The sequence below is a fragment of the Sinocyclocheilus rhinocerous genome, unplaced genomic scaffold, assembly GCF_001515625.1.
Source record: "Sinocyclocheilus rhinocerous isolate Xijiao unplaced genomic scaffold, SAMN03320098_v1.1 scaffold877, whole genome shotgun sequence".
NCBI lineage: Eukaryota > Metazoa > Chordata > Actinopteri > Cypriniformes > Cyprinidae > Sinocyclocheilus > Sinocyclocheilus rhinocerous.
The window spans coordinates 676,310-689,511 of record NW_015662177.1 but is presented as its reverse complement, the minus strand read 5'-3'; the positions used below and the strand labels follow the sequence as shown (position 1 = coordinate 689,511).

General features: G+C 36.3%; 1 protein-coding gene across 1 annotated transcript; it reads left to right on the top strand.

The window, feature by feature from the left end:
* Positions 1-226: 226 nt before the first annotated feature.
* On the top strand, positions 227-11,050 carry LOC107727939 (transcriptional adapter 2-alpha-like). Its single transcript, XM_016537988.1, has 11 exons — positions 227-385; positions 945-1,033; positions 1,131-1,203; positions 1,317-1,380; positions 2,851-2,894; positions 5,636-5,746; positions 6,039-6,110; positions 7,522-7,654; positions 8,910-8,953; positions 10,258-10,331; positions 10,438-11,050. Exons 1-11 carry the CDS (start codon positions 241-243, stop codon positions 10,621-10,623), a joined length of 1,035 nt encoding a protein of 344 aa, XP_016393474.1. The 5' UTR covers positions 227-240; the 3' UTR covers positions 10,624-11,050.
* The last annotated feature ends 2,152 nt before the right edge of the window (positions 11,051-13,202 follow it).

Sequence of the window (13,202 nt, the reverse complement as noted above, 5' to 3'; positions counted from 1 at the left end):
ATGTTGCCTTGGCATAAAATAAGTTCAAACTGAAGTACAAAAATTACTAAAAATGAAATAAAAATAAATTAAAGCTGACTATAAATATGAAAAAAAAAGACTAAAACTTAAAGTGAATACTGAAAATATAAAAGTTAAAGCTAGTTAAAAAATATTAATAAATGCTATATGTTCATAATAATAAATAGCACTGCTAATGACATATCTGGGTGTTTCTTCAGGCAGGACGTGGCTTACCAGATGCGCACCAAAACCAAAGAGGAGTGTGAAGGACACTACATGAAGAACTTCATCAACAATCCTCTGTTCTCCTCCACTCTGCTCAATCTCAGACAGATGGAAGATCATCTGTCCCGGACAGCAGACACAGCCATTCCCTTTAAGCGTAAGTGAGCTCCAGAATCAAGCTACTGTTTAAATATAAACACATACAAGGTTTGAACATATTTCTAATCAGTCTAATAAAATGGCATTAAATTGATACTATAATTACTGATAATTTTATGGAGATTTTTAATGTAATATTTACTCTCTTCACTGTCATCCTCCTTTAATACACTTAATGAGCACTATGCGCAGTCCCGTGTTCAGTCTGGCCAAGAGTTGAGGTTGTCAGACAGATTGGATTAGTTGTTATCAGTCAGACCATCTTTTCTGCAGGAAATCTGTTTTTGTTCTAATCTGTTGTTCTTTAATTGTAACCGTTTGTGTTTGTCATCATGTGCTCAACAGCCCCTGCAGGCACTGATTTATCACACTTTGGCCAGACAGATGAACAGCATGAACACTAGATGGGATTGTCTGATTTATTTTGTTTTTAAGGCAAATAAACACACAGAGACCGTTCTACAATATTGAAACTGTGATGATTGATGTTTGATTATAGTATATAAATATATTTTTAGGCAGTAGTAGTCAAGGGCTGTGTCTTGTGTCTCTTTCAGCCACTGATGATCCTCCAAGGCCTTCATTTGACTCTCAGCTGTCCAGAGATATGGCTGGATACATGCCGGCTCGAGCAGACTTCATGGAGGTGAGTGATCTTAATGTGCTGTCTGTTGGAAACAAATTCATTTGTACATTATTCAGATCAAACCATTTTTGTCTCTTTTTGCCTCTATGTAAATTAGGAGTTTGATAATTATGCTGAGTGGGATTTGAAAGATATCGACTTTGTTGATGATGACTCTGATATTCTTCATGGTAAGTAGCACAATGCCACAATATGAAGTCAGCAAAACATTTAAAAAAAAAATCTTGATAGATAGATAGATGCTGATTTGTTGTTAACTTCTGTTTACCATACATTTTTTCAGCACTGAAGGTTGCAGTAGTTGACATATATCACTCCAGACTTAAAGAGAGACAGCGGAGAAAAAAGTAAGTAGGAAAAAATGCTGTACTGCCATAGAAAAACCACTCGAGGGCCTCATTTGACTATTTAATTAAACCTAAAATTGTAGCATTCCTTATATTTCCATTTAAAAATGTTTCTCAATAAACAAAATATATACTATACTGTTATAATAATTACTAATTGAAGAATCGAATCGAATTATCACATGCACATGCAACCCACTGAAATGCATTACTGAGTTCAACATCTGGTGTGTTACAATGTAACCTAATCCATAGCAACTGATCAGCCAGCCTGATTTTCACCAACACAAACAGCTCTAGTGGTAACAGTAACGGTGTGTAAATCAGCATTAATGAGGCCTGGCTGCCCTGTAAAGGACTAGTGCTATGTGTGTGAGCTTGACCTCAGCTCTGTGCTGAAGTGGAGCCGCAGCTGTCGTCTGAGATCTCCTGCAGAGCAGCAAACAGACCAGTGACTCTCTCCGCTTCCACACAACATCTGAGACCAGCACACCAAACGCCACTCTCCCCGAGCACACACCACGGATGAGATGCTTTTAATAAAACATAGCCCTCAGCTCATAATGCCAAGCGTGTTTAAATAAGCAACAAACCAAGGCTGTGCATTACAGTCATTTTACCATGGTTAAGTCATGTTTATTTTCTTCCCAGTGCAATTATCTGTGAAATAGCAGCATCTGTAGATGATGTAAATAATAGACTGTACATGATAGACCGTTTAAACAATAACATAAATTGTATTAACGATTGTTCATGCATAAGGCATGATGTGAAGTCATTGTAATGCACAGCCTCAAGTGATGTGTTGCTTTAATAAAATGGTGATAAAACCTGTATGATAGTCACAAAATTAATGTTTAAAAAGTTGCATTTAGTAGTAATAATTACAATAAACAAATAATCTGCTAATAGTAATATACAGAGGTGCCAAAAACTGTGTGTGTGTGTATTGGGGTCAGTATGTTTTTTTGTTTTTTTTTTAAGAAGTCACTTATCCTCATCATGGCTGCATTTATTTGAACAAAAATACAGTACTAAAACAGTAACATTGTGAAATATAATTGGTTTCTATTTTAATATTTTTTAATTTGAATTAACAAATTTTTGATTTGCGGTAACTGGTACATTTTCAGGATTTAAAAGAATGCATTTATTTGAATTAAAAATCTTTTGTAATAACAATATTATAAATTTATTTACTGTCATTTAATTAATCAGATATGTACTTGCTAAATAAGGTATTAATTTCTTTAAAAAAAAAAAATTATGGAGCAGTAGTGTGAAAAAAAATAAATTCATTACATTTTTATTTAATATATATATATATATAATACACACTTGAATATATTTAGAGCCAGATTTGTTGTATAATATTCTATTTAAGGATCATTAGTCATGCTTAAGATAACTTTGAGTTTGATTTGCTTCTCTCAGAATATAGAGTGAAATGTGTCAACTGTTGTCTTTCAGGATCATTCGAGACCATGGCCTCATCAACCTACGCAAGTTTCAGAGTAAGACGAAATCTTTTTTTAAAACATGGTGTTATGCATCATATTAGCCAAACGCTTTTGCCATCTCTTGTACTCTGTTGTGTATGTGAGGTTGTAAAGTATGTTCCCCATGCAGGTATTTGCATGGGGGAAGTAAGTTACTGCCACAAGATAACCCTCCCTGACCTCCAATAACACGAGCCATCTGTGCCAAATGTTTACAATGAGCACCCGGAATACTGCAATGCCAGATCAACATTGATCCCAGAGCTGTCTCACCAGCTGTGATTGCTCCGCTGTGAATAGTTTGGCATGAAATGAACATTTCGACTTTATTGACAAAGGAGATTGCATCTTTACGAGCCTTTATTGATCCATGCCCTCTGGGCACCATGTCACTTCTCTCAGTAAATAGAAACCCGTCTATGTCTATTTCCCCATGGACATTTCAGTTGGCCAACCGATTTCTATAAGAATATGCTTATCCAGTTATTTCCTCTTTGGGTGCAGGGAAATCCAATCAGGTTTGCGTGTTTTGCTGAGACGTATTGAGTGTTTGTGATGCGAGGAGGGCTTTAAGTCGTTTTTATTTATCTATCATCTCCCTGCACTCTCAAGACAAAAGCGAGGCGATAGTTACCGTGGAACTGCAGCCTTGTTGTCATGGAGACTGCGGGAAAGTGTGTGTGTGTATTGCGAGTGATAATGGAAGCAGTGGCCAAGACCTGATGGCTCGCAGCGGTGTTGGTTTATCCCCAATTCAAGAACGCAAGACAGCTTGACCTGGCTGTGCACACACCAGCCGGTCTCGTATCCCATCAGCCACTGCTGCACGGAGGGCACTGATATTGTAGTTTGATACATCTTGACTGATTTTTGTAGAGTGACAGGGAGAGGTGTGTGTTTCTGGGTAACATCTCGGCAAGCTAGCGTTGGCAGAATATCACACCTCACACTCACCCACATAGCAGCTTTCTCTTTCTATCTCTCTCGCTCCGTAGCAGCAGGGCTGATGGCTGAGAGTGCTGCTCGCTCAACTCTTCCAAGTGAGCCGAGCTTCAATGGTGGGTGAAGAACCATCAGGCTTTCACAGGGCCACTCGGCACAGCTGGACTCTTGATACATTGCTGTTGGCATTCGCTTTTCAAACACAGCCAATCAAACGCAGTTTTTCTGATGTAGCAGATTAGCTGTGTTCCAAAACCTAGTAAGCTCCCTACCTAGAAATCATTTTAGGGTCTCAAACATATCCTTAAAATGTAACTTGATCGATTTTCAACCCGCTTTGTATTGTTTCAGTGTCAGTGTTATATGTAAATGAACAATGTTTAGTTATTCTCTGTGGGCATGGGCAGAGAGATTTATGTTTATTTGTTAGCAAAGCTCCCAGGTGTTCAAGAAAACTACAGATTTTACTTATGCAATTTTTTCCCCTCCATTTCACCTGTGTTTGTAGTCATCTGTATGAGGATATGAACACAAACTTCATCTCCAGAGCTGCTCTGAGAGTCACTTAGTTCATGAGCATTTTACCATGTTATTGGAGAAAAACTATTGTCATATCATATACACAGAAACTTAAAGGGCTTCACGGCAACCCATCAAAATAAAACCTCACTCCTGCTAAACAGATTTAACTCTGGTCAAGCCTATCCAAACTGGGAGTGGCCTTGGACAGCAATGTGCCCAGTGCATTATGAGTGTTGAAGTTTTCCTACCTCTTTGGCAAAATGAAAGACAACAGCCTTTTTTCTGTGCTGTCTCTAGTCAGGTAGCACAGAAAAAAAATTGCCTTTCTACAAGGCAGCCAAGTTTTATTGAAAGCCCTTTTTTTTTCAAATTATGTCAGAAATATATTTACGAAATGAATGCATATGAACGTCACCACAAAGTCATGAAGTGGGACACTCTGAATTTACAGTAAAGTTGTAAAAAATACCATAGTATTGTACAACAATTATAGAATACATAATGATTAAATTTACAGCACCTTCATAAATTGAATAAAACCATAAAAAGCAAAATCACACCCAGTGCACATTATTTATTCATTGTTTTGTAGATGTACAGTTAAAACATCTTGTTTAAAGGGGACATAACACTCACAGTTTCTGCCAATCTCATGTTAATCTTGAGTACCTATAGAGTGGTATTGCATCCTTCATATCTACAGAGCCTTTAGTTTGATCAGATTTATAAAAGAAAGATACAGCTCTTAAATACAAATGTATTCTTTCCAACTTGTCAATTGAGCACAGCTGTTATGTTCTTGAATATGTTAGTGTGTACAAAAAGAATATACAAATAGCCAAGTGTCAAGAATGTTACTGACCTATTCCAAAGCTCAAAATATATGTCAGTTTTGACACAAATGCTTTGTGATCATAGGAGCACATAGCCTTTCAAAGTATACTCCATTTTACGTTTATGTGTTTTATTCAATATTGAAAAATAGCAAGTTAAAGGTACAAATTTGACCAAATATGTATGTATGCTATGTGTTTTTATGATTATACGAGTGCTGTTAACTTGGCAACATGCTAAGGTCAAACTCCATTGGAAACAATTGTGATTTGAGTCTCCTGTGTTCTTTGTGTGACGGTGCCAAATCAGTCACTTATAAGGTTTCATTTCATATAGGATGCTCACTTAGAAGGTAGCTGCCTATGTAGACAAGAAGGTTGTTAAGAAGGATTTAGAGCAGAGCCATTGTGTTTTGTTGACTTCATCAAATTGATAATGTGCATCTGTTGTGTTGTCAGTTCTGGAGAGGCGTTATCCCAAGGAAGTACAGGACCTTTATGATGTCATGAGGCGCTTTGCACGCGTGGTGGGACCCATAGAGCACGACAAATTCATCGAGAGTCACACCTGTGAGTATTCATCTCTCTTTTTACACACTTGATGTATATGATGTCATAATTTTGGTTTATATATACTAGACTCTCTAGTGTTCTTCCTCATCTGACACAGGATCAGTCTAGCCCTGTCTTGTAGTTTAATGAGTGTGTGCAGGACCGTTCGGGATAGATAAACAAGCCCCTATGTCATTCACCAGCGCTGAGTCTGAGTTCAGTCTGTCCGCCCCAGTAGTTTGAATCAGCCAGGGTGAAAAGTTCACCGCTCCATCTGCTCTGTTTCTCTCTCTCACGCACTCGCTCACAGTGGAGTTCGAGCTGAGGAGGGAGATCCGCAGACTGCAGGAGTACAGGAGAGAGGGAATACAGTCCTTCTGCGGTAAGATGCAACCCTCATTTAGAAATGTATCATGGGAGGTAGCCTAAATCAAAATGAGGTTAAAGGGAGAGTTCACCCAAAAAATTAAAATTTGCTGTTAATTTGCTCACCCTCAGGCCATCCAAGATGTAGGAGACTCTTTTACTTCAGTAGAAAAGCTGAAACGGTCGTCCTTGGTTATTCATAAAATGCAAGTCGGCGGCTACCGACCAAGTCAAAAAGAGCAAACAAGAAATCTAACATTGTAACGTGATTACTTTTAAAAGGAGTAATCAGTAATTTGATTACATTTTCAGAGTAACTTGCCCAACACTGTTTATAACATTGTTAACTGTAATCCATAGCCTCAGGCAAGCGGTCCAGACTGCTATCTGGTTCACGGACGAATTATTCTTTTGAACCTTTTTTTTTTTTTTTTGTGAACTTGATGCACCAGTTCACCAAATCAGACTGAACTGTCTGAAACAGTTTGCGTCTCAAGCAGCACAGATATATAAGTTACTCAATCAAAACTCACTTTCAGATGTGCCCAACAGTCACTCCAACTTGAAATGAGCCAAAATACTAGTGTATATGATCCTATGATGCCGGTTTTTGCCAACTAATTCAGCACTCCAGTTTCTTCAACCGTCACTGAACTGAGGAAATGGCTCTGACTCTGCTGATATGAGCATGTGTGAACCGAGCACTTGAATGAAATGAGAGTTTTAATGGTATCTCATGGTTTATGGAAAATGGTGAAGTGATCTAGACTAGTTTATTCACTTTATATGCTTTAGACATGTAAAACATCTGCGTTTCACGTCATTATTGGGTACTTTAATAATATAATTGTGTATACATTACGTCATTGCGTGATTATGTAAACAAACTGGTGAATCGGTTATTTGAATCAGTTTATTGAAACGAACTGTGTCCCAAAGAACCAGTTCACGGAAAAGAATCAGGCTTCCCCGTTCGCCTGAGGCTATGGATTACTGTTGTAAATAATGTTTAGTTTCTTGCACAGACCAATCATTTTGCTTTATAAGACCTTGATATATCATCAGGAGCCATGGGTATTAGTTTTGTGGTGCCTGCAATGCTGTTTTTGACTCTAAAAATGCCGGTAGCTGTTTACTTGCATTTTATGAATCACCAAGGACCACGGTTTCAGCTGAACATTTTCTTTACCGTTCTACTGAAGAAAAAAGTCAACTGCATCTTTTGTGGCCTGAGGGTGGGTAAATTAACAGCAAATTTTTGGGTGAACTATCCCTTTAAATTAAACGCAGTCAGCAAGTGAGAAATGACAGATCCATCTGAATATGGTCCATACTATCTACCGTCAGCTTTTTGTTATTGTTCTTAAGATGTCACATTTCGAGAGCTTTGCTCAGAGCTGGTCTGACATCTGTCATCTGGCCCGCAGGTGCTAAAGTGTACGAGAGAGTCAAACGCATGCGAGAGGACGAGCGCAGGAAGAGGAACATGCTGTGTGACATCCTGCAGTACATTCATGACTCTCGTGCGTGCCAGCAGTGGCTCCACAAACAGGCTGCCATGTAAGAGCTCTTCCTTAACGCCACCATACTCACTCTCTATACTACTACTTATTACAATACTTCATTACTGTTTAGTTTTGCAATTATGTCTGCAACAAAAAAATAATTGGCCTAACGCACAGATCCAAAATTTATATATATATATATATATATATATATATTTTGTTTAATTTTTTTATTTAAAGAACATCATTTTTAAAGAAGTCTCTGAAGTTCACCATAGCTGCGCATATTTAATCAAAAATACAATAACACTGTAATATTGTGAAATGTTATTACAGTTAAAAGAATTGTTTTCTATTTTAATTATTTTTTTAAATATAGTTTGTTCCTATCATGCAAAGCTGAATTTTCAGCATAATTTCTCCAGTTTTCAGTGTCACATGATCCTTCAGAAATCATTCTAGTATGCTGATTTGCTGATCAAGTAACATTTCTTAATATTATCAATGTTGAAAACATTTTTCAGGATTCTTTGAATTGAAAGTTCAAAAGAACAGCATAACAGCATTTATTTGAAAAAGAAATCTTGTTTGTCCTTGCTGAATAAAAGTATTGTTTCAAAAACAAAAGAAAGAAAGAAAAATCTTACTTACCCCAAACCTTTGAACAGTAGTGTATAATAATTTACAGTACGGTGTGTGTGTGTTCACTGCTGTGTGTGTGCACTTTGGATGGGTTAAATGCAGAGCACTAATTCCAAGTATGGGTCACATGTGTCACGTCACTTTCATAATAGACGTATAAAAAATGACAGTTTTTACTCTATGTAAACTTAAAATTACTTTTACTCCAGCATGACATGAACACTCCATAACTCATAGTGATGATGTTATTGTAATACTGACTTCTACTATTAGTTTTACTCTTTTATTGCTGCCATGCAAGCACTTCTGTTTCTTTCTAGTATACTTTCATATGCTGTTTATTAGTATCACATATTTGATTCAGGTTTCTTTCTGCCTGCTGGCCCTCGGTGTATTCTCATTCAAACAGCTTGTGGGTACTTGGCTCTCAGTTTGTTTGTTTGTGTTTTTGTAGCTCCAGCAGTAGTTTTACAAAAAGTTGGTGTAGGTATTCAGCAAAAGAAGACAAAGTAAAAGTGAATGATGAATCAGGCTCTCTATTTATATTTTATTTTGCGGAGAACCTCAAGAGCCCCAGCCAGTCTTTCAGAGATGTTTCAAAAGCATTTGAGTGAAAATGTTTTTCTTAGCTGAAGCAGCTGTTGACTGACTGTGTTTCTCTCTCGCAGTGATGCTGGAATCACCCCTGTGGTCACCACTATCACTACCTCAGGTACAGTGCTGCTTATTTCCTCCCATTTTTCACGCTATGTCTCCTCTCTTCCACTCAAGTCTCTTTTTGCAATCTTAGTGATGTCCTCTTCAGCCGTGAGGCCGCAGGCTCAAACACATTAATCTATTCTCTGAGATGCACTTCTGTAAATACGCGCAACAAAAAAAGAAGCCACTTACATCTCTTTGTATTTCTCACGTACTTTCACATTTTGTCTCTTTTTGTCACTTCACTGCACAACTAGGACATATTTGAATGCATATGCAGACTCTTTGGCTTTATCCGAACATTCGAGTGTTTTGGGATTTTGCTGATACTGAAAAATAAGTTTAGAGAGTAGTTTATTTTGATCAGTTATCATATTTTAAATCAATTTATTGAAATCCCCATTTCTCATTACTTTTATATATATAAAACATATATATATATTATACAATGCAAAAATCTGTTTTTATGTGTGAATTGCAAATTTTTAATGATTTAAGGCTCTAATAATAAAAAATACTAATATAATAGTAAGTAGCATTATTATTATTATTAATAATAATAATAATATGAAGTACCTTAATGGGAAATTGTTATGAAAATAATGTTTAAATTATGCATTAAATGCCAACAATTATTTGTATTTTTTAATTTGTGTTATGATTTGAGGCTCTAATAATAGTAATACAATAGAAAGTATTATTATTATTAAGGAACAGTGTTTAATAAGAAGTACCTTAATGGGAAATTGTCATAAAAATAATGTTCTAATACGAAAATGTTCATTAGTTGTCAAAAAAATATTTTTTGTATTTATTTAAATTAATAATAATAATAATAACAATAATAATTGTATCATTAGTAGTAATAGTAGTAAGAAGAAGAACAATAAATGTATTTGGTCACAATTTATTATTAACAATTTACTATTAACTAACAATGAACTATGACTTTGGCCTCAATAAACTCCTAATTTTCTGTTTATTAATAGTTAATAAGTTTAGGTATAGGGTAGGATTAAGGGATCTAGAATATAATCATGCAGAATAAGACATTTATATGTGCTTTATAAGAACTAATAAACAGCCAATATGCCAGTAATATACATGCTAATAAGCCACTTGTTAATAATAATGAATTGGCCCCTAAATTAAAGTGTTTCCATGTACTTTTATTGAATGCAATGAAATCACTGTAATGCACAGTCCTGTGGCTTATTGCTTTGCTCACTTATTTGCTAATAGATAACTTGCAACACATCTGTTGCTAACTGTTCTTGATGAGGAGAATCTGAATGCTCTCAATCGTCTGATCCACAGGCAGAAGAAGCGCACCTCCTCTCAACCTAACAGGACTGCCTGGCACCGAGAAACTCAATGAGAGAGAAAAAGAGGTTTGGAAATCTTGATTTTGCTTCTGGCACGAGCTCATTTCGAAGACATCTGCCTCATTGATGTGATATAATGGATCCTAAACGATTCTCTCATCATCTCCCTCAGCTATGTCAGGTGGTTCGTCTGGTGCCTGGGGCGTATCTGGAGTACAAACAGGCCCTGCTGAACGAGTGCCGGCGGCAGGGGGGTCTACGGCTGGCTCAGGCCCGATCGCTCATCAAGATAGATGTCAACAAGACACGCAAAATCTATGATTTCCTTATCAAAGAGGGCTACATCAATAAGGCTTAGTGTTGATTGAACTGCTGCAGGGACATCTGATAGATGAAGAATCATACTCATTGTGGATCATTCATGTTCAGAATGAGCAATGAGAGATGACAGATTTTAAGTGTACCGGTTCAATGTGTTTTTTTTAAAGTCATTCATTCCTTACAGATCTGCACCTGTTTGTTTTTGAACGACTGACGGGGTGCTTCTTTAAAGCTGTGTTTAGGACTATATAAGTTGATAGTTGTGTATAAAGACTGCTGCTGGTTGGACCGAGGAGAATCTGATTACACGTCACTGTAATATTAAAAAATCATTTTCTTTTTTATTTGTTCACATGCCCTTAAAATTGTCAATTAATTTTTGAATTCTAGAATTGTTAGATGAATATCACAAGGTCTTTAAAGAACGTTTGAATCACAAAATCAATATAGAAATAAGAAATATATTTCTTAAAGAAAGTGAAGTGTTTTTTTGTACTGTGACATTTTCATGACCATTCTGCATATATCATATAATTCTTTTTTTTTTCTGAGGAAAAAAAATATTATTTATATTATAAAATTGCATTGTATAATATGCAATTATTATATTGTGATTATATAATTGTATTGTAAAATATACAACAGGCAATATTTACTGTACTGCCCTTATTATTAAAATTAGAAAATTGTTTTTACAGTAATAAGAGTAAAAATAATTACAAAACCCAAAAGTAAATGACTACTCTTTAAATCAATAAAAAAAATTGAGGGACTGCATATATCATATAATTCTTTTTTTTTTCTGAGGAAAAAAAATATTATTTATATTATAAAATTGCATTGTATAATATGCAATTATTATATTGTGATTATATAATTGTATTGTAAAATATACAACAGGCAATATTTACTGTACTGCCCTTATTATTAAAATTAGAAAATTGTTTTTACAGTAATAAGAGTAAAAAGAATTACAAAACCCAAAAGTAAATGACTGTATTCTTTAAATCAATAAAAAAAATTGAGGGGAAACTGTCATGAAAATAATTTTACAATTCAGAAATAATTTTATTAAATCCTAAATTGCGTCGTTTTCATCATGCAAAGTGCAATATCTTATTTTGATTTTTATTCTGAGGTGAAATATAATCTAGACAGGTTTTGTGAGACCATTTATGTCTGCAGAATATGTTGCATTGCAACCAATCTTCAGTTATTAATGCAAAATTATTAATTACATTTTTGTGTAACAGTTGTGTTAGGCTTACTATATTATTTGAACATAAATATGTTCTTTCAAACTGGCTGGTTTTAATGTGAAGGCTGAGAAAGTCAAATCTCGGGTGGCAGAATTTACACCAGTTGAGTGTGAAATCTATTACCGTCGCCTCTCGTGCTAGTGAAGCGGCATGACGAGCGAGAGCCGTGACTAACGCTAGCAGCATTGGTGCACACGGTCAGCAGCAGCAGGAACCATCAGGCTTTCAAGCTTATCACAACAGCGTAAAGCGATGTTAGCGACCTGATTAATGCTGCAGATCACACCTTTGATGATAAGCCCCTGCCCAAATGAGAATAAGCCCCATGGAGAAATGAAGGCCTGTTTGATGGCTGAAAGGCGTGAAGTTTGGAATTGATATTTTTATTTGTGTCTTCATTCCTCTAGGACGGTGACGTCTTGGAGGTCTTACATTATGTAGGTTCTGAATCTGAACTGCACAGTGTTGGTGAAAGCATTCCGTGGCTCTCTTATCACAACAAATTGTTGAATTCTGTGTCCAGATTCACATTTTTCGACATAAGACTCATTTGGCAGTCTAGGCAGAAATATGAGCAACATAGGCTACAAGAGCGTAGCATCAGATTGGGATGGCAAACTATAATGTCCTTGATCCGTCAAGCGATTGGCATGTGAGCGAACGGCCGTTGACTGGCAGCAGAGCAGAAAGACGGCAAATTCTGGTGTCGGCTCACTGTGTGGGAGGTAAATCTGCTGTTTAGCATGCTCATTCCCTCATCAAACCACACAGCCTGTCTTAAAATGTGATCTGATGCCTCCTCATGCACTCCATTTTCACCCACAGTTCATAGTCATCTACATTTACATTTTTTAAAAGAATAATTTACCAGGACTGCTGCTTTCAAACTTCACAATGGACTGAAAATCACCATAGAAGTATCATAAAAGTACTTTGTGACTTGTACATTTCAATTTCTCAGTTCTAAAGTCTTGATAAATCCTAAGGCTTGAGTTGATTTGTCAGCAAATCAAAGATCTGACTCAGAATAACAGTTTGTTCACAATTGAACATTGCCGTTTCATGCATGGTTTACATGACTGCTAAGGTTTGTGGTGATGTGTGTTTCTGGCAATAGATTTTTTTTCTTCTCTTCCACAGCCCTCAGTGCTCGTTTTATAATGTTCTCTCACCACTTCCTAATCGTCTCATTTTTATGGAAATTACATCAGTGCTCTGAGGGAAATGCTCCCAGCGCCGTTTACCTCTTTTTCTCTTCTACTCTATTGATTCGAGGCTGTACGCAAAGCACTGTGTTTCTGTACCAAGAACTGAAGCTCTGATCACTGGAACAGCGGTTTCCTACCTCAACAGACTT